General features: G+C 41.1%; 1 protein-coding gene across 1 annotated transcript; it reads right to left on the bottom strand.

Annotated features, from left to right (window-relative positions):
- Positions 1-1,667: 1,667 nt before the first annotated feature.
- On the bottom strand, positions 1,668-22,099 carry crym.L (crystallin mu L homeolog). The gene is given in 8 exon segments (NM_001099895.1): positions 1,668-1,933; positions 3,771-3,855; positions 5,621-5,742; positions 7,188-7,371; positions 9,235-9,336; positions 12,001-12,063; positions 20,518-20,668; positions 21,917-22,099. Coding segments are annotated over 8 exon segments (942 nt in total). The 5' UTR covers positions 22,084-22,099; the 3' UTR covers positions 1,668-1,865.
- Between the last annotated feature and the right edge of the window lie 200 nt (positions 22,100-22,299).

Raw genomic sequence — 22,299 nt, 5'->3', positions numbered from 1 at the left:
GGCACCTGGGAAACAACATGTCAGATTTCAAAATTAAAGATAAAAAAAATTTTGCTCTTTGAAAAATGGATTTCAATGCAGGATTCTGCTTGAGGAGCACTATTAGCTGAGCATTTTGTAAAAATAAATATGTTTCCCATGACAGAATCCATTTATGGTATATTTATTTACTTCTATTTATTAATACCCAAAACTGCACATGGAATCCTCTTGTTTAGTGGGGCAAGCTGTTTTTGAAAACAGTGCAGTACCTACTTGGTAATATCAAGTATTAACCTTTGAAAAATGAATCGCTCACACATGGGGGCACCAAGGTTTTCTCAACAAGAATATGTTTTGAGACTCACTAGTGGGCAGGGGGCCTTAATATCACATTTTCTCAGAGGGCCCTTGGTACCAGGCTCGCACTGGCAATCTGTGGATTCTGGCAAATGCCAGAGGAGCTGCAGTAAGATGCCTTAGACAGTCACTATGTATTGGGATGGTGAGGGGCTGTTTGGGCCTCTTTGTACTTGGAATGCCAGGGCTTATTTTGACTCCCAGTCCAATCCTGCTTGGTAATGACACTGGGCGACAAAGCCCTATAGATGATCAAATGTTGGCATGTTTGATCAGCAGCAGGTGCTCACACTGGTCTTTGACAATACTGCTGATGCCATGAGAAGGCTCGCTGGAGACTGACGTGTGTTTTCCACAGGCCAGCCTTGTACATGAGGGCAAAGCCTTTCCCAGGTGAATAGCAAGTGTTACTTGAGAAATGCTGATTGCAGTGTTCCTGTTCCAAGCAGCACTTAAAGGGATTCTGTCATGATTTCTATGATGTAGTTTTTATTTCTAAATTACACTGCTTAAATTGCAAATAATTCACTCTACCATATAACATTTAATTCCTGAACCAGCAAGTGTAATATGGGTGTGTAGGCTCCATCTTAGGTCACTTTGCCTGGTCATGTGCTTTCAGAAAGAGCCAGCACTGCAGTATGGAACTGCTTTCTGACAGGCTATTGTTGCTCCTACTGTAACTTAAGGTGTAGCAGTGGGACATGGATTTTTACTATTGAGTGCTGTTCTTATATCTACCAGGGTGCTGTTATCTGGTTCCTTCCCATTGTTCTGTTGTTAGGATACTGGGGGGAGGGAGGTGATATCTCTCCAACTTGCAGTACAGCAGTAAAGAGTGACTGAAGTTTATCAGAACACAAGTCACATGACTGGGGGCACCTGGGAAACTGACAGTATGTCTAGCCCCTTGTCAGATTTCAAAATTAAATATTAAAAAATCTGCTTTTTGAAAAATAGATTTCAGTGCAGAAGTCTGCTGGACTGATGCTGTTTCGGGGTGACTAATCTCCCGGAACTGCCTCCCCTGCCTTTCAGCTGCCTTGAATGAAAATCGCCGGTGGAGTGGCACTCGGAGCGCTTCGTTTTCTGAAGTCGCAGTTCGGGGAGACTAGTCGCCCCGAAGAAGAGGAGATTTGTTGCCGGGCAACTAATCTCCCTGAATTGCAGCATGTGTCTCTGCCCTAATCAACATTCCTTCTTCCTCAGCAGTTCACTTGTTGGTTATACAGTGGAGCTGAACTAACCTAAAACCAGCACACACACAATTTGATGCACTGAATGCTATAAATGTAAATGGGCTATTATTAATGCAAGTAACACATTAATGAGGCAACAATAACGTAGCTGGATTTATTATGTATTCTCTAAGAATCAGTGGGTCCCAGGGAATAATAACTGCACAATACTGCACAGGATTAAGCCATAATACTTGACATGGTATTCAAAGGAAAGGTTCTGCGTTTGACATTTTTCATCTTTATTTTCTTTTCTCAAGAAGCATTTTCACTCCAATTTAAATAAGGTCATTTATTTTCAGCCAGCCAGGAGTCATACACGAGCTTCGCTGAAACTGTATCTTCCACAGCCATGCCTGAAATTACACGAATGAAGGTAAATCTTTAAGACAACAGGCACTAATAAACATTTCTATATTGTTAATATGAAGAACCAAACTGCATAGTTACAAGACTGCAGCACAAGAATCCATAGTGGGTTCCAGTATTACAACATTTTATGGTGAGCAGTGGTGTAACTAAATATCACTGGGCCCCACAGCAAATAATTTTATAGGCCCCAAAAATGTCTAGAGATTGACCTGTTTTTGTATATGAATTAGAGCCTCGTGGGGCCCCTATAACTTCTGGGCCCTCCTGCAGCCGCAGGGTCTGCTTCCTCTATAGTTACGCCACTGATGGTGAGTGTCCTGCTGGAGTTCTCTTTTGTTTCTGACCAGCAGTCAAGTAACCCTGAGGTTCTAAGGAGGCTGGGGTTTCCATGACTGCAGCTTTTAGGACCCTTCAAAAAACAGAGACTAGCTAGTAGTTAGTGAGAGAGCAGACCTGCCCATATATATCAGTAGCTGATATAGAAATGTAGCCCTTGTGCACAACTGGATCACATGATGGGGCACCACAGATTGGACCAATGTATAGGGTTTTCTGCCAAAACAGATTAATAACTCAATAAACCCTAACCCTAATAAAATTAATCCCTTCCTGGTCTTCTAATAAGGGAGATTAGCTGCAAATTCAGGCTATGGAGGCTGATATAGCAACTAAAACCTGCCATGAATACCTTTAGGCTAGTAGCACACAAGAAGGTTTGACCAACACTGGCCTCTGGTGAAGAACAGCGGGGATCAAAACCTGTTACTTCTTAATGTTCTAGAATGACAAGTGTCTTGGCTGGCAGGTGGACCCCCATGGAAAAAAAATGTTTGGCAAAATTTAACCTGCATATTGAGGTTAGCTGGGAAGGAACTATAGGGGCAAATTTACTAACTGTCGAAAATTGCCAACACTTTGCCAGGCGTAAATTTGCTAGGACAACGCTAATTGAATAAAATCTGAAGTTGCGTCCAGGGCGCTGAACGCTGGCGAATTTTCGCTAGCGTTACTTTGGCAATCAAACCGAAGATGCGCTAACGTTGGCTAATTTGCATACGGCGGGAAATTATAAAGTGTTGCAACAAATACATTACATTACGCAAGCACAGGGAACCCTAATAAAGAAAATAGAGTTGTTATAATGCCATACACATAAACCCAGTGTATAATTTATGTTCCATATGTTAGAAAATGTATGGGGTAACCCAAAAAAAATTTTTAAGGACTTTTGCAGGCTATCACAAAAGGAAAAGACGCCAGCGTTTTTTTGGGTCTTGGAAAAATTTTCAACTAAAAATTGAGGAACATCTATGCACTCCAATGCACTTCGCCTGGTCTGAGCTGGCGAAGGCAAGTCTGTCGAAAGAGCGGAAATTCGCCTGGCGATAGAGTGCGAATGATCGCTAGCGTCTGTCTCTTTCACTAGCGAAGTTACGCCTGTGACCGTTAGTAAATCGGCGAAGTGCCTGAAAGACGTAACACTGGCGAAGTTTCGCCAGCGTTAATCACTTTGCCCTTTAGTAAATCTGCCCCCATGGATAGCAGTTCCTGCTAGGCAGCTGATTGGCTTCTGAGATGTAGCGTAGAAGTATTGACTGGGTGTAAACCTCCGCAAGATCCTGCCTGCTCCTTATCCAGTGTCTGCATTCTATTTTCTGCCGGTATAACAAACTGTAAACATGGTTTCAAACTGGACACCCAAAATGAAGTAATTTTCACTCACATATTGCATTTCTACATTGTCCTGCAGCCTCTCTCCTATAATCTGCCTATAGTTATGTTCAGTTTAATGTTGTAGTCTGAAAAATATTATGCACTTACCTACTGACTTAAAGACTGTGGTTTTATCTGCCAAGGCAGGTTTTGTTCCTTTCAGTACTTCCCCGATCTCAGCATAGATAGATGCCTAAAAAATAAACACATTGGGAAAACACACAAAAGCCTTCTTATGAGAAGCAAGTAATCTCTGAGTGGTCACAGGGCACAAAAAGGAAAGCATTATAAGAGATCAGGGCTTGTGGCATAACTGTATTGCAGTAGGTTATTTGTATACTCTATTTGCATGTTTAATGAAATGAAGTGGCCATTACAAACACTAGACAGAGAATTCAATCAGTGCACATTCAGAATACACACAATGCCCCCAAGGCCAGTGGCAGCAATCATGAATAATTCACAGCAGAAGTGGAAGTGGGAGAAGTGCTCTACATCATGTTCCTCAACCGACAGCAAATTATACTCTTAACTTTCCTAGCTACTTACAGAATAGGCTCGTTGGTCAAGAGCTGTTATTTACGGTGCATGCAGCTACTATGGCACATTGTAAGGGAGAGAACACTTTAGGGTTAGGGCACACAGGCAGATTTGGGGAGATTAGGTGCCCAGCGACAAATCTCCTCTTCTTTAGGGTGACAAATCTCCCCAAACTGCCTCCCCTGCATTCCCGCTGGCTAAAATGTAAATCGTCGGCACGATGCCACTTGGAGCTATTCATTTTCCAAAGTCGCCCGAAGTTCCCTCGTCAGGCAACTTCGGGCGGCTTCAGAAAACAAATCGATCCAAATGCCATCCTGCCGGCTAAAATGTAAATTGCCGGCCGGATAGCATTCGGATCGATCCAAGTGCCATCCTGCCGGCGATATACAGTTTAGCCGGCGGGAAGGCAGGGTCGGCAGTTTGGGGAGATTAGTCGCCCCAAAGAAGAGGAGATTTGTTGCCAGGCGACTAATCTCCCCAAATCTGCCTGTGTGCCCTGACCCTTAAGGGTTTATAGTGATTTTATTCTCAACAGCTGCTGGATTATTCCTCCCAGCCAAGACCCTGAAGCTAATCCTGCTCCACGTCAACAGGCTATTAAAGTGCTTTCCAACATCAGAGGCTTATAATTATACCTGTGACAGGTAAAAACACATGTTCCACTCCATATTATATACTGTAGCTCTATTGGGACCTGTACAAGAACATTTTTAGTGATAAGGCTGCGTTAATATGCATAGTCATGCGGAGACAATAAGGGGCAGATTTATCAAGGGTCAAATTTTAAAGTAATGGGAACTTCCATAACTTCGAAACTCGAATAAAAAAAGATCAACTGAAATTAAAAAAATCTATTTTGTTTGCGGGTGAATAAGCTGTATTCGATCGTTCGAATCGAAGTAAGATCATATTCGATCGAATTCGATTCAAAGTATTTTCAAAAAAATAACGTGGAGGTTTTAGATGGTGAACGTTTAAGTTGAAGTTTTAAAGAGACAGTACATGATAAATTTCGATATTCACATTTTCTAATTTTTTTCAAATTGAATTTGGACTATTCAGATGTACACAAAAAAATTGAAATTCGATTTTTTTTTTTTACTTTGATTTTCACTTCGAACCTTGATAAATCTGCCCCCAAATATTGTACTTCTGCAGTGTTACCATGTAAAATATTCAAATAAACCAGTTTGTGACAGTGGGGGCTGCTATGCTAAGACGTTTTTTACAGTGCAAAATGGTTATCAGGGCCCTCTCCTGTAATTAACATATTGGTCACCTGCTCTCCCTGGGATGATACCAACAAATAGAATGGGGCTCGATGGGGGAAAAAAGGCTCACACATGGAGTGGTGTCTATGCAATTTCCTGAGGCAGGTGGGACGATCCCAAAATCTCCTCATAACAAAGTCCTACCTTAGAAGTCACTATATCTCCAGACTCTTTTGCAGCTGCTTCTTTAGAGTCCACATACAGCACACAACTCTCCATGAGAACATTGTCCAACTCTCTCCAGTCAGGCCGGCAAGCTCCGATAGCTGAAATGCAATGCATCCAAATTCTAACATAGATTCTTAGCACACATCCCCTTTAAACCAGTACTGCATAAAATGCCTGCATTTGATACATAAAAATTTGATTTTAATTAACCCATTTAGGAGTGCAGAATGTGTGCCAACCCAGCCAAACCACTTTGCTTATTTCTTACCACTAGCTACACGTCTGATGGAGTCATGCACATTTCTGCTTGTGTGTGCATTCTAAAATGGATTGTTTGAGGCTGTTATACCCTGATTAATTATCCTAGTATGGGCTAAGCAATAGAAAAGAACTGCAAAGCTGCGTGTACATAAAATTATATTTTTCCCCAGATTAGCTACCCAAGCGGCATCCCAAAATAACCTGATCTGAGCATTTAGCCAGTGGGACAACAATGGAATCATTATGGGGCATTTGTAGAGCCAATCTCAAGAGGACCACATACACAGGCTGATGTATATTCTCACTGGACAGGGTTTTCTAATCTGTCCAATAGATATCTGGCTATCTTTCATCTAGATATTAGTCAGAGAGCCCTCATACTTCATTCCTGGTCAATGGCCAGTACAGGGCTCCCTTGAACCTCTGCATTCTATACCTTGCACCTTATCCACAGTAATAGGTGCAACAAGTGTACTGGTGGTGCTAGGAACAAGAAAAAAAACTGATGTTTTAACATGCCAAGTTTGCCACTTAAACCCCATGTCATTAGGGTATAAAGATCCACTGTAGGAATCTGAGATCTTGTTTCTTTTACTATTTTGGGCAGAGACACACGCTGCTATTCCAGGAGATTAGTTGCCCCGGCGACAAATTGCGTATTTTTCGGGGCGACTAATCTCCCCGAACTGCCTTACCGCCGGCTACAATGTACAATGCGGGACGGCACTCGGCGGGATGGCACTTGGAAAACTTAATTTTCCGAAGTCGCCCAAAGTTGCCTCACAAGGAAGCTTTGGGCAACTTTGGAAAGCCGAATCGATCCAAGTAGCAATCCCGTTGGCGATTTACATTCTAGCCGGTGGGAAGGTAGTTCAGGGAGATTAGTCGCCCGAAGAAGAATCGATTTATTGCTGGGCGACTAATCTTCCGAAATAGCAGCGTGTGTCTCTGACCTTAGAGGGCAGAATGCGTTTTTAAAAAAAACTCTGAATCATTATCACCCTAATGACATGTGCTTATCTGCTATCTCTAGATGATAATCTGTATTAAGGTCTATGGCTTCAATACATTATATCAGAGAGTTAAATACCCTTATACATCTTAGTTAAGTTTCATTAGTCTTTATAATGCTGAACCTAGGTAACGTAAAGTCGTTAAGATAATACGATAATAAACTGTTGTAAAAACGTATTAATTTTATTTACAGGGAATTGTAAAAAGTTATGATATCCCTCCTGTTGGATAGAAATATCTTAGTCTAGTTGTCTGTGGTATCAGTTACCATTTATGTGTGCTCCAGGCTTGACCCAGTCTCCAAGTAACACTGGTTCTGTTGCCATTGTGACTGTGATGATAACATCAGCTCCAGTCACTGCTTCTTGTGGTGTTGAACACACACGCACTTGTCCTGTCACTGTTGTGGCAAAGCCTTCTGCTTTTTCCCGAGTGCGGCTCCAAACTCTAACCTAGATGTTATGAGAGACAAACAGCAACATCAGAGCTGAAAGGGTCTGTAGTCCCAATATGCCCCATCCAAATTTTCAAACTACCACATTTCAGGTTTGGAAAACTACAAATACAGCATGTGACAGGATGATGTTGGTAGTACTGGAAATAGCAGTTTTTAATCCCAGTACAAGTATGGGATGTGTTATCCGAAACCCCATTGTAAAGAATTTGGGGAAGTCTGTCTCCCATAGACAACTAATTCATATAAAAACAATTTCCTTTTTCTCTGTCATAATAAAACAGTACCATGTACTGTCTAATTTAAAGCATAACCAGTCTATTGAGTTTATTTCATGTTTAAATGATTTTCTAGTAGACTTAAGGTATGAAGATCCAAATTATTGATTGATCCATTATCCAGAAACCTCCAGGTCCAGCACTGTATAACAGGTTCCATAGTATATTCAGAAAACGCCATATTACAGTGAGATTAGATGAGAAGGATCTGACACTGGCCTTGTATACTAAATGCATCTGTAGATGTACGATTCAGATACATACAATAAGGGGCAGATTTATAAAGGTTCAAATTGTAAATTCGAATTCGAATTTTCGAGTTGGATTTTTGGTCAAAACTCACAAATTCAAGTTGGGAACAATCCGAACTCGAATTCGGGATTTATCACACCTTGACCCTGGGAACAACTCGAATTCTGTTCTGTGCAGTATAATGTAAGGTTGCTATAGTGGTGGGCTATGAAAAAGAAAGGGGAACTATCGTAAAAAAGGAAGATTTAATATAAGTTTCATCATACTGAAATAATAAGTTTTCTGAATATAATAAATTAAAAATTCTGTACTGTTTCTGAAATAATCAAGTTTATTTTCACTATCCCTCTCTCAACATCTGGTTGTCTTCATTCTGTCTTCATGCAGGAGTTGGGTGTCAGATATTCACTGACAGTTAGGGGGGCTCCTTTTGCCTAGAATACTGTATGTATTAGAGCTTACTCTATTAAAATCACCAAACATCATGTCTACATGCAGAATTTGTGCAAAAGGCAGTTCATTTGTTTGTGCTGGAATCAGTTATTTGAGTGAGCTCTATTTCATCTGCTAGGAAAGGAGCCCCCCCCCCTATAAGATATATTGGATCTAACTGTCGATGAATATCTGCTGCATGAAGACAGAATGAAGAGAAACAGATGCTGAGCGAGGGATAGTGAAGATAAACTTGATTATTTCAGAAACGATGCAGAATATTTAATTGATTGTATTTAGAAAGTTTCTTATTTCCGTATGATGAAGCTTATATTACATTTTTCAATGTTGCTATAGTTACCCTTTAAGTAAACTGATACACCTTATGAGCATTTACCTTCCCTATGCACTGCAATACTTTTATTAATAGAGTAATATGTTAATGCTGCTCCATGGGTACCTCAATACAGCAGTTTTTCCTGTTAGTCTATATATCTAAGGAGGACACATTTTTTTTGGCATTTAATACCATGGCTATAAACTACATTCCCATTAGACCCCCCAGCATTCTCAGCTACCTTACTATTCCCAGCATCCTCAGCTACCCAACTGATGACAGGCTGCACTTGTGACACCCCCGATTAAAAACTTGGCAAGGAAAGTGGCAAGGAAATGCATCCAACATCTGCAGTGCTTGTGTGATGACTTTGAAGACTGCACCCAATTACCCAGTTGGCTTTCCAATGCCCATCTTAACATTTCATTGAACTTCTGCCTGCGAGAGAGATAGACAGTTTAATTGTGTCCCCAGCAGTGCACGGCTTCTGTTTGAATGCTTCCCAAGCTGGTCAAAGTCGATGCATCAATCATTTCCGTTCATAATCGTTGCCCTTATTTACCTCTTTGAATGAAAACTGCTGTGTAAAGACTTGATAATGACTTTGTGCCTGGGCGCCAGATCCCAGAATGCATAAGATTTCAGCGTGTGATGGCTTAAGGAGCTGGAAGAGAAACAGATTGCAACAAGAAAACATCAATTTCTCTTTATTTTTTTTGGCAACAGGGTTTAGAATTAATGATAAACACATCATTTATATTCCAAGTGCACTACCAGTTGAAGACATCAGGATAAACCTGGCACATGACATAACATTGAGAGCATTGAAACAACATGCAGAGATATATCATTGCCTTTACTTTTTCAGGCATCTCATGGATAGATATTTCCTTGTTAAATCAACTTGACATGATATACAGTATGTATATATAATATATTCATATGCAAGAACCAGAACGATGGAAAGTATCTGGATGGAAAGGTATTTTCAGATCTGTGTTGCCTGTGGACGAGGTCATTCCCAGCACAAAGTTGAGGTGCAGTTTTATGTGTTTCACTGCACCTCAGTTTCACTCTGTACCCATAAGTGCATGCACCAAAGCCAAAAATTGGTAAATGTTTGACTGCATTTAGCATTTGTCTCCTTTTCTTTTGGTACAGACCCATGAAAATAATCAGATCAACCCAACTTCGACTACCATCCACTTCACTAATTTATAACACTGGCCAGGCTCAGATGTCTAGTACTTTGTTATGGCTAAACTTTGAGATACAGTACGGATGAGTGATTGCTTTTGTAATTTTGGCACAAGCTACAGTGAGGGAGAATGCTCAACCTGCTCATCTTTTATGAACAAAAATGTGTTATTCGCCCATGTATGGGACCCTCTAACAGGCTTCCCCAATCGATAATTGGTCAGCTTTAAAAATCAGACAGGTTTAAAAATCCTGTTGGAGCCAGAATTGCATTGGTTCACCGATGCTGTCCTGGCATCTACCGCCTGTATTCTCGTTGCTGTGATCAGCCTATCACCCACCTCAAGGTGGGCATATTGGGGAAAGATCTGCTTGTTTGGTGACCTCACCAAAAGAGCAGACCTTCGAGTGTATGGCCAGATTAAAATGATGGTCGAACGGAAATGTCAGGGTTCCTATATGCAATATAACATTTTCAATCATATTTGACTTCAGATTCAAAAGAAAAACTAATCTTATTTAAGATATCATTATAGAATGGCATATATCTAATGGCAAAAGCTACTATCCCAGAATGAACTATTGCATACTGCCTCTAGTTCCACAATGCTGCACAATGTTTAATCTTCGCTGTATTTAAAAGAGAAGAAAACAAAAAGTTCAGCTGTAAGAGTTTAAATTTAAAAAATGAATTAATCTCTTAATGGAAATACAGAGTCTGTTCCTTAGGGTTACGCTCCATGCGTCTATTTCATTACAGTATTAATATGGAGGCTGTGATGAACATAGACACGATGATTTCAGAAATGAGAGGATTTTCTGCATATTATTACAGAGAGAATTGAACAGTCATTACTTTGTTTCTGAACTCTTTAATGAGTTAGGGATTAAACCTCTATGTAGTGTAGTCCCTCAGTGCCAAATAAGAGCTAGCATGGTGCTCTGTGCAACAAAAGGCTACAATTTGCCTTCATTTAAACACCATTCTGCTGTAGAGTTTAGCAGCACGATGATATTGTCTAGTGCAGTGATCTACAACAAGTGACTTGCAAGCAACCCCTTGGATATTTCTCCCAGTGGCCTCAAAGCAGGTGCTTATTTTTGAATTCCTGGCTTGGAGACAAATTTTGGTTACATAAAAACCAGATGTACTGGCAAACAGAGTCTCCTATATACTACCAGCCCACATAGGGGCTACCAAATAGCTAATCACAGGGTTACAGCACCATGGGTGCAAGGGAACCAGATAATATACACTTGTCATTGACCAGGCAGGACAGGGCTACCTTTATGCTATGGGCATTCACGGTAATTCTGAATTGAGCGCAAATAGCTGGAGTGTTAAAGGAGACATATGTTAAAATCAAAATATGCCAGTGCATTCTGCTCTTTAAAAGGGAATGTGCTTGAAAAAGTAGTGTTTCTGGTTACTTTATTTAAAAACTTTGCAAAAACCCTACTAGTCCTGCCCATCTTTTACATTTCCTGCTGCCTCCTTTCCCAGGCTGTGCAAGAGAGCTGGTGGAACTCAGTACACTGCACTGTAGGATAGGAGCCAATCAGCAGCTAGGCTGACTTGATAGGGAACTGAACCCTGTCTTTGCTTATGTGACTGCAGGGCCGTGATTGGCTATTCCCCTCCTACTGTACTTCTGGCACGGATCATTAGGACATGCCCACCATTCATTTGAAACATGAACAGGGAACGTAGCAGATCTATAGGGAGCTCCAATAAAGGGGACATTGTTAAAGATAATGTTTTTTTAATATTTTTTTTATTTTTAAGTAAAACCAGCACCATATGGTATTCATTATTGAATACAAAATTAGGGGGTTTTCTTTTATCCTATATCTCCTTTAAGAGAACAACCACAACATGCGCCATACCAATACAAATGTAACTTGCTCAACATTTAGAAAGAAGAGGAAAATGTGACCCTATACTGTCCTATAGGCACATTATTTTTCAGTTTGCACGATGGAACTGGAATTCTCCAATTTTTCACTTTGCCCACCATAGTTAACAAAAGCCAGTTTCTGAATGTATATCTCTGTTCCCTTATAGAACTTATTGGAGGAAAGATGCTATAAGAAACCTCGTCAAGATGTAAATATACTATGGTAGCCTCACCTTTGTTGCTATTGCTGAAACAGCAGCCGTTCTCTTATCTGTAATGACTCTTCCATCGATTACCTAAAATACAAAAATACAAATGCCCCCATTAAAGAAGAATAAAAAGTAATATTAAACACTTTCATTGGTATCTACTGTTTCCTCAATGGTTGGCCATTGCCTACAGCCCACATATATACACCAAATAAATATGCTATGGTATACATTGCAGTAATTCCAACCCAATTTCATTGGCTTCCCTCTAATTTGATAGGCTACTTCCCCAGCCAGTAAATAAATAAAATCATTTTTTTCTTACTAAAATACTTGGCAAAATTGTGATTATATGTTTTGTTTTTATATTGAACATATGTGCATATTTTCATCCTTCTCATTTTTAATGTCTGTTTTGGCTTTAATCTTCTCATGCTACTTTGCTGCTGCTGCACATTTTTCTCTGTAAGAAAAGGGTTGGTATTTGTATCATCTATGCTTTCTTTTATTTCCCGTGACAGTATTGAAGTGGAAGGAATAAGCAGGTCAGTGGCAGAGAAAAAAAAACCTGAAGAGCCATAAAGTGACACCATTTTAGGCAAGAAATAAAAACATGATGCTCGTGTAGCTCTAACAGATGAAAGCTTGCCCGTCTAAGAAGAAAGGTGTGAAATAGGCACAGTAATTGTATGTGGCTTCAGTAGAATTGGGCTAGACGTTTTTTTATATTCATTCTTTTGAGACTGCTACACACAGCGGCTGCTTCCCCTGTGGTCAAATTATTATAAAAACTCACATGGACACTTACCAGAATAGCTATTGAACACCCCAAACTTCTGTAGGGACCCTGTGGGTTAGACATTTCTCAGGCAGTTTCCCCTTTGTATTTTTGAACACCTGAAGGACCATTTATCAAAGGTCGAATTTATGTGAATTCTATTTAAAGGGGTGGTTCACCTTTAAGGTAGCTTTTATTATGTTATACAACGGTCAATTCTAAGCAACTTCAATTGGTTTTCATTATTTATTTTTTATAGGTTGATAGTTATTTGCCTTTTTCTTTTGACTCTTTGCAGCTTTCAAATGGGCGTCGCTGACTCCCTTCTAAAAAAAACAAATGCTCTGTAAGATTACAAATGTATTGTTATTGTTACTTTTTATTACTGATCCTTCTATTCTGGCCCTCTCCTGTTCATATTCCAGTCTTTTATTCAAATAAATGCATAGTTGCTAGGGTCATTTGGACCCTAGTTGCTTAAGATGCAAATTGAAGGGCTGCTGAATAAAAAGCTAAATAACTCAAAAATCTTCAATAATAAAAAATGAAACAAATTGCAAATTGTCTCAGAATATCACTTTAGCACCTTTAATTCGAATATACTCACAATTCGAATGGGAGGTTATTCAAGAAGAAATTTGAATGGCTAATATTCGATCGAATGGTTCCAACCCGAAAATTCAAATTGTATTCGTTTTGGACTAATCGAGTTTTTCTCCAAAACTAAATTCTACAACAGAAATATGTCAGGTACATAAAAGAGACAGTTTCTATAATTAATTAAAAACCCCAAATTAAACTGGTAGTACCTTAGAGGCTCCATGTCCCCTGACACTTGCTGCAGAACAACCCTCACTCCAATGTTAAGATTGGAGTACTGCCTTGACCTGCCAACCCTCAGCTATTTCCCATAAGCCCATGACTTGCAGCATGCTCAGTAATGCTAATGGATGCACACTGGAGAGCAGGCCGGGACTGGCAATCTGTGGGTTCTGGCAAATGCCAGAGGGGCTGCTATAAGGTCCCATAGAAAGTCAGTATTTAGTGGGCTAGTGGGGGCTGTTTGGGCCTCTGTGTGGGCTGATTGGGCCTCTGTGTACCTTAAATGCCAGGGCCTATTTTAATTCTCAGTACGGACCTGCTGGAGATAGAGAGCGCTTCTGATGGTGCAGGGTGATGTGTATAAATAGAAGATAACCTTGGAGCTAAATATTGTGTTTGTTCTCAATGGCACAAAAGAACGCAGATGGTTAATTGTCGAGTACAGTATTCCAACCAGTCCCTAAGCAAACTGTTGTAATTATTATATTTAAAAGGGGTGGTTCACATTTAAGTTAACTTTTAGTATGTTATAGAATGGCCAATGCTAAGCAACTTTTTAATTGGTCTACATTTTTTTTATAGTTCTTTAATTTTTTGCCTTTTCTTCTTGCCTGACTCTTTCCAGCTTTCAAATGGGGGTCACTGGCCCCATGCTCTCTAAGGCTACAAATGTTGTTGTTGCTACTTTTTTTCTGTCCAATGCCTCTCCTATTCATATTCCAGTGTCTTATTGAATCAATGCATGGTTGCTAGGGTAATTCGACCTTAGCAACCAGATTGCTGAAACTGCAAACTGGAGAGCTGCTGAATAAAAAGATAAATAACTTAAAAACCGCAAATAATAAGAAAAATGAAAGTCAATTGCAATTTGTCTCTGAATATCACTCTCTACATCTTAGTAAAAGTTAACTCAAGGGTGAACAACCCCTTTAAGGTTTCTGTTATCTTGCCCACTGATGTATATGCCTGCCATCCTAGTGGAGTATTTTAAGAAGCACTGGCCTATTTTTCTTCTTGCTGAGTCTGTATAACAATAATGCTTTTTTTCCTAATGGTTTTTTGAAAAACATGTTTCTGATTAGTTTGCTAAGTCAATGTGGGATTCATATAGACTCCCTTTTCTAGAATTGTTATGATTCAGATCATTCTTCTGTTATACTATGCAGAATCAGCATGAACAGTTTCTTCTTAGTAGGAAGCATGCAAATTTCTAGCCACTATATGTATTGTCAGGCAGGGTCGGACAGGGGGTGCTTCAGGGCCCCCACACTTCCCTCCCCAGGCCCCCCAGCTGTAATGACGTGTTGGCCAGGCCCTCCCAACTCCGCAGCTGCAACCCCCCTCCGGCCCCCAATGCTTACATTTTTCCTGTTTGCAGCCTCAACCAGGAGTAGGGTTGCCATCTTTTCCGGAAAAAAATACCGGCCTTCCTATATATTTATAATTTTTCCTTATTAATAACATTGAGATCAACCATCATTTTTACCGGTCAGGTGCCAACCCAAACCAGAGGCCGGGAAGGAGGTCCGAGGAGCAGCGCCAATAGCGGGACTGGGCCAGTGTTCCGCCGGCCAGTCCAACCCTGTTGTCAGGCCCCGATTCTGGGCTTGGGCGCCGCTAGGCCCTAGCACCCGACATACCGTGAGCGCTGGAGCGCTGGGAGTACGCGTCCTCAGTGCTCCCTAGATTGCAGCTGGGCAGCATGCTGTCCCTAAAATCTTGCCGCTCTAGGCCCGGACCTGTGTATTGTCACTGCTGCACAGCCTTCTGTCCATCGCCCTGCATGAGCCAAGAAAAAGAGCACTAATGTTCTCCAGGTTGAGCTTGTAGGAGCTGCCATGTGACTTTCTTTTGCTGATGCATCATCCTGACCACAGAATTTGCTAATCTTGCAGTCAATAAAAAGGGTGTTAGGGCTTTAGCACACAGGCAGATTCGGGCAACTTCAGAAATCGAAGCGCCGTGCGTGCATTGGTGCTGGCGTCTTCTCATTCTCTCCTCTTCGTCTTCTCAAGGCAGGGGGAAGGCAGTTCGGGGAGATTGTCGCCCCGCAGAAGAGGCGATTAGTCGCCAGGCGACTAAATCTCCCCGAATATGCCCTTGTGCTAGCTCCCTTAGGGGCATAGATAGAGGTAGGAGGAGCACATTGCCTCCCCCACTCACCCCTTATGGATACAGTGCTGCCAAGCACAATGAAGGTGCAATTTCGAGTATTCTGTCGGCCCCCCAACCACCACAGGCTAGAAATTTTCACGGGTGCCAGTGCCCTTACAGAACTCATATCCTATCTGAACATCTCATTTCTACCTACAGAGCTGCTTTAACGGCTTTAATGAAAAGAAGAGACAGCAAAACAAGCAAAGAAGATAAGATGATCAATTAGAGAACATATAGCTTGAGACTTAAACCAGTATAAAAAGGGGACATTGAAAGACAGTGTGTGCATTACGTGACAGTCCAATCAAGACTGACAATTTGTACAACACACTTTTAACAGTGATGTGACCTCCGGTGACTGCAGCAAGAATTACAGTAAGAGCAGCGCTCCGATTTGACAGGATACAAGTTTGATTAATTGCTTCTCTGCAGAGGATCGGAAAACCTCCAGTGCATGTTCCTCCTGATCCTAGCAAACGTATTTGAGGGTAAACATATACCAGTCACAAGCTGAAGTTATCTACCGTGTATTTCCCTTTAAACACAAAAGGGGACTGGACAAAAAAAGGGTCTGCAGAGACTGTGAGGCACATTTATCAAGGGTCGAATTTCGAATTCATGTGAGTTTTTAGAACTCCCATAAATTCGAAATTTGACTAGTCAAAATTTATTTATTATTAAAATCAAATTTTTTATACTCGGACAAATTTAAATGACCCGAAAATTCAAATCAAAATCAATTTGATCAAACTCAATTCGATTTTTTTTCAAACAAGGCTGCAAACATCTCCAAATTGATCCCTGCACCTCTCCCAGTGAATTAAACAGTAATTTGGCAGGTTTCAGGTGGCGCATAGTCATATTTGAATTCTTAAAGGGCCAGAGTATGATAAATCTTGAAAATCGAATTTGAATTTTTTTAAAAACTCGAATCGAATTTGGATAACTCCCTAGTCAAATGTGACCGTTTTAACCATATAAAAATTCAAAAATTTGAATTTTCAATTTGACCCTTGGTAATCTGCCCCGTGTGTCTGTATACACACACACAATATGAAAAACCCTAATATTCAGTTGATTTTTGTGTTGCCAATTGCGAATATGCAAATGATTATGGATACAAAAGCTGTTGTTACCTTATAGCAGTGATCCCCAACCAGTAACTAAAGAGCAACATGTTGCTCTCCGACCCCTTGCATATTGCTCCCAATGACCTAAAAGCAGTTGCTGATTTTTAATTCTAGGCTTGAACCTAAGTTTTAGTTGTATTAAAACCATGTGTACTGCCAAAAAGAGCCTCCTGTAGGCTGCCGGTACACATAGGGGCTACCAAATCACATCCCATATTTTGCACCCCTGGGAACTTTTTGCATGATTATGTTGCTCTCCAACTATTCTTTACATTTAAATGTGTCTCATGGGTAAAAAAAAGGTTGGATTTTGGCTCATGGGTAAAAAAAAGGTGGATTTGGGCTCACAAACAATCAATTAAAGGGATACTGTTATGGGAAAACGAGTTTTGTTTTTCAAAACTCATCAGTTAATAGTGCTGCTCCAGCAGACTTCTGCACTGAAATCTGTTTTTCAAAGGAGCAAACTGTTTTTTTATATTTAGTTTTGAAATCTGACATGAGGCTAGACATATTGTCAGTTTCCCAGGTGCCCCAAGTCATGTGACTTGTGCGCTGATAAACTTGAGTCACTCTTTACTGCTGCACTGCAAATTTGAGTGATATCACCCCTCCCTTTCCCCCCAACAGCCTAACAACAGAACAATGGGAAGGTAATCAGATAGCAGCTTTTAGATTGACCTATACTAGATATACCATGACCTGGATGAATGAAAATCTTCATAGTCATATAAGAACAGCACTCAATAGTATAAACCAGGGATGTCCAAACTTTTTGCAACAAGGGCCAAATTTGGTGAGGTGAAAATGTGTGGGGGCCGACCACAAATATAAGCCATGCCTACCATTATTATAAGCCTCGCCCACCAATACTTTCTAGTTAAGGCCACTTTAATTCAAAACCATTTTGCTATTTCCATGTTTATTCACATCACAACAACTTAGTTTCAACAGGTCACATTAACACTAACACCGCACAATGGCAATTTCATTTATAAATACCCCCAGAATTCATAGCACAATGACACAATTGCAATTTCAGGTATAGCATATTTTTGCAATAGTTTCAACCATCATCACATTTTGAACAATATGTCTACTTAGGGCTTAGGATGACCAACCTGCGGTCTGGCAAAAAACAAATAGGACTTTTGACAGCCTTTGGCTGAGGGTTAGGCCAACCCTTTTCTAGCTCTCCCCTGGTTTGGTTTATCATCGCGCCCCCTTCTCTATTTTAACCCCTAACGGGCGAATAATTAGCCTTGACCGATGCTTCCTTTTCCCCACCGTGCGGACTAAGCCCACCCCATTCACTGCGAAAGAGCAGAGGAAGATGCAAAGACATTTGCATTATGTTCCTAAATTGAGCAATGGAACCAACGTCCGGTGAAACATGAAGGAAGGTTTCCCATGATCCGTACCTTGCGTGCGCACTCCAGTGCGCGCCCACAGACTCGGACAGTGGGGACGCACACAGCGCAGACATCGCTCTTTAACCATATTCCAGCGCTAGGAGAGTGAACGGACTGCTGTGATGTCAGGATCACGTGACTTGGAGGCAAGGGGGCTCGGCTAGGGTACTAGGTCGGAAAAGGGCGGAGCTGGTTGCCCAGGCCATGCCTGCTATCATATTATATATCATATCATATATAAAAATGGATCGCGGGCCGCAGTTGGCCCGCGGACCGTAGTTTGGACACCCCTGGTATAAACCCATGTCCTATTGCGACACCTTCAGTTACATTGAGTAGGAGAAACAACAGCCTGCCAGAAAGCAGTTCCATCCTAAAGTGCTGGCTCTTTATGAAAGCACATGACCAGGCAAAATTATCTGAGATGGCTGTCTACACACCAATATTACAACTAAAAAAAAACTCAATACCCAATATTCAAGCCAAATACTGCACAGGCAGTATTTTTGTCATATTTGTAGGTCCTGGCGTTTCAAGTACACAGAGGCCCAAATAGCCACCACCAGGACACTAAGAATGGACTGTCTAAGTCATTTTATAGCAGCCTCTCTGGCATTTCTCAGAATTCGCAAATTGCCAGTCTGGGCCTGTACAGTATTTTTACAGTAAATCAAAAGAACATATTTCCTGCCTTTTAAGCAAAACTAAACCTACTCATTCACCAAGGGATCCTTGCAACGGTCAACTTCATATCCACCTAAAAACAGAGATGCATCTCTCTACCTGTTTTCTTAAGAGAGCTGCACAGACACCATGTTCATCTGCTTTACTTCTGATGCCTTACTCTGTTTATTGACCAAAAACACATGCAGGGATATTTTGGGGAGCAATGTTGCTGTAATTTAGGAGAGGGGTATGTGGCGCTCTATGGTGACTAAACAGGTTTGATCCTCCTTTAAATCCTATATCTGCAAGACAATTTCAGGGTAAAGCCTCAAGACAAGTTCGACTCACATATCCATTTTGTGGCATATAATGAACAGAGAAGGGGTTAACCTAAGCTAGGCCCCATATCTATAAATAGATATATTTTCAGCTAGCTATTAGTTTAAAATCTTAAGCTTCCTTTTTTATTTAAAAATTGTTTAAATGAATGAATTCACCCTCCAAAAGAAGCAATATAAGGTCATGTTAGCCTTTTGGCAGATAATTGTGCAAATTCTTTGCGCTTTCCAAGAGAAAGGTTAAAGCGCCCTCTTGTGTATTCTTACAGAATTAAATATAAACTTACAGAAACACTTTCATCAAAAATTGTAAATTCATTTGTAACAGAAAACACTGCGTGAAAAAAAAAAGTTTTGGAAAAGAATATTGATTTGCATACATTTTTAAAACTTGTTTGTGCAAGGCTCATGGGGCTCAGTCTCCTTGCTTTGTCTCACTAAGCTGCAGTTTTGTCATGCTACATGGCTGGCACTACGGCTAGAAGGAACTAGAATAAATAATTATTTTTCCAAGTGGATTTGATCCTTATTGATATGGATCAAATACACTATACGGTCAAATGTGCTTTCTGTGAATATTAGTAACATAATGACTTGAATAATCTGATAATGACTTGAAGTTATTTATGTATAGATTTGGATCAGTCGCAATTGATGGTTTCATAGCAGTTTGTATTAAATCAGACCAGTGGTATTGGTGATTAAATGATATTTAATATCTCCATGTAGAGGTGATCACAAGGATTCTTCGCTTATAGGGACCATTAACTCTACCAGACACTATGGTGTCTAATAAAAGGATAATTTGCAGCAAAGCACTGAACCTCTCCTGGTCTGATTCCATACAATTTCTATGTATTACTTACATTGTGTACCTTGGACGGGGTACAGGAACAGACTCCTAGTAAACTTGTGACTTGGCACAACCTGCTGGAATAAAGTGAATTTACAAGACACTACTGCAACAGTGAGGAGTGGGCTAGCAGTCTTTTGGGGCAAAAATATTCTTTTATTACCTCCCATCTTGTAAACCCTGTAGGTTAAATTAGTTTTTTGGGAGCCTCTCCCATTTTTAGCCCAATTCGTTGGCCCCAAATTGGGGGGGAAGTCAATCAGAAAGCTAAGCTGAGTTGCACAAGCACAGCCTTGATAATTATGATTCCTCATTTGTGATTAGTGAATGAGTTGATAATGCCACTGTCCAGTGACACACAACAGCTAACCAAATCTCTACTCACAGCCTTCAATGTTCCATTACTGGGCTCAAACAGCAGGACCGTTGCTTGGTGGGAAGGAATTTCACTGGATGTCTTCTTCTCATAAAAAGTTACTACCTTCGTAGTTAGAGCATCATCCCATTTGCTGTATGCGGGCATCACCCCGAGAAAGCTGGAGAACAAAACAAAATGTAAAAAATATATATTTTCAGTTTAATACTGCTTTGTTGTGGTTTGTCTCAAAGCAAATACATTTTTTTAATGTACAGAAAATGTAATTTAGTCCTATAGTCTGGATACATCCTGAGCACAATTGTCAGTAGCAGTCAGGTAGGGTTCATGCGGACAAAAGTATTGTTATTGAGTGCCTGTGTTCTTCTTTTTAAACGTACTTACGGTTTGTAGAAACAGGGCCGGCCTTAGGCCTATTGGACCAATTGGGCCCAATAGGGCCCCGCACCTCTGGGGGCCCCGCACCACAGGGCAGCACAGATAATATTTCCCTCAGCACATGATGCTGCCTGGCCTGCCCCCAACTTTGAGAGTCCAGCCCATCCCCAAATCCATAGGTCCAGCCCACCCCCAACTCTGATAAGCCAGCCTATCGACCCAAATCCATAGGTCTAGCGAGCCCCCAACTCTCATAGGCCCAGCTTTCCTCCAACCTTGATAGGCTCTCCCTGCCCCCAATCCAACCAAGCCTGCTCCCAAGCTGAATTGGCCCAGCCTGCCCCAAACTAATTGGCTCAGTCCACTCTCCTATTTCCTCCCTCTCTCTCTTACCCTGTGTGCCCCTATTTCATCCCTCTCACTCTCTTACCTTGTCTGCCCCTTTCCTTTCTATTTTGTGCCTGTAGGCCCTTATTTTCCTAAATACTTGGTGTGTCAGTAGCCAGCAACACTTTGTCTAGGGGCCCCGCCAACATGGTCCCAATTGGGCCCCACATTTGATAGGATCAGCCCTGTGTAGAAAGCATGATTTTTGCAAGAAAAATTTTACGGAGCGGGGTTCAACGTAAGAATATAAGTTCAGTGCCTATCAATAAACATATATTTATACACACTCACAGTCCAGCTAGTAGCAACTTTTGGCTCTACAGATGTTGCAAAAAAAAAAAGGACTACAATTCCCAGAATTCCACAAATAGGTCACCACAGTTAGGGGTGGTGAAAGTTGTAGTTTTCATACATCTGATGTAGAGGCTGCCTGTCCCTGCTCTTACACACCCTGACAGTAATCCAGGGCAACAATGGATATTACTCTTCAAGAAACAATACATATTCATTCTATGATGTTCTGCAGCAGCTGAAAGCTGTCAGTGTGCCAGACTCTGTCTTTTCTACACGAAAACTAATGCCTAGTGCCCTGCAATAATGTCACACAGAACAGTAATACATTGTTGTTAGTTTGAGCTCTTACCCACTGTACTTAGCCACTGGAACAATGGTCCTGATGGGCTGAACAACTCCCCCTTCATTGCCACTGGAGAAGTGAATCAGAGCTCTCTCGAGCAGGGGAATGAGAGTGGCAAAATCTAAGTACTTTTCCACTACCTTGGCCCCAATGAAAGCCGGCTGCTCGTTCATGGTAATAAAGTTGCACAATGCAGGGTTCAGAGTGTCTAGAGATCTGCCAGCTTGGAAATTTACTCTCAGCATTTTAAAGGTTTTTTTTGCAAGGGAACCACCTCTAACTGCCACTCCCCCGGTGGACTGCCCCGGTAAGGCTTGCTGGAATTTCATTTGGGCAGTGCAAGGAGGGGCAATGCATGAACTGTGTCACCCCTAAAATCTCAGACCAAG

The sequence above is a fragment of the Xenopus laevis genome, chromosome 9_10L, assembly GCF_017654675.1.
Source record: "Xenopus laevis strain J_2021 chromosome 9_10L, Xenopus_laevis_v10.1, whole genome shotgun sequence".
NCBI lineage: Eukaryota > Metazoa > Chordata > Amphibia > Anura > Pipidae > Xenopus > Xenopus laevis.
Note: the sequence above shows the minus strand (reverse complement) of the source record. Positions and strands in the feature narration are given on the sequence as shown.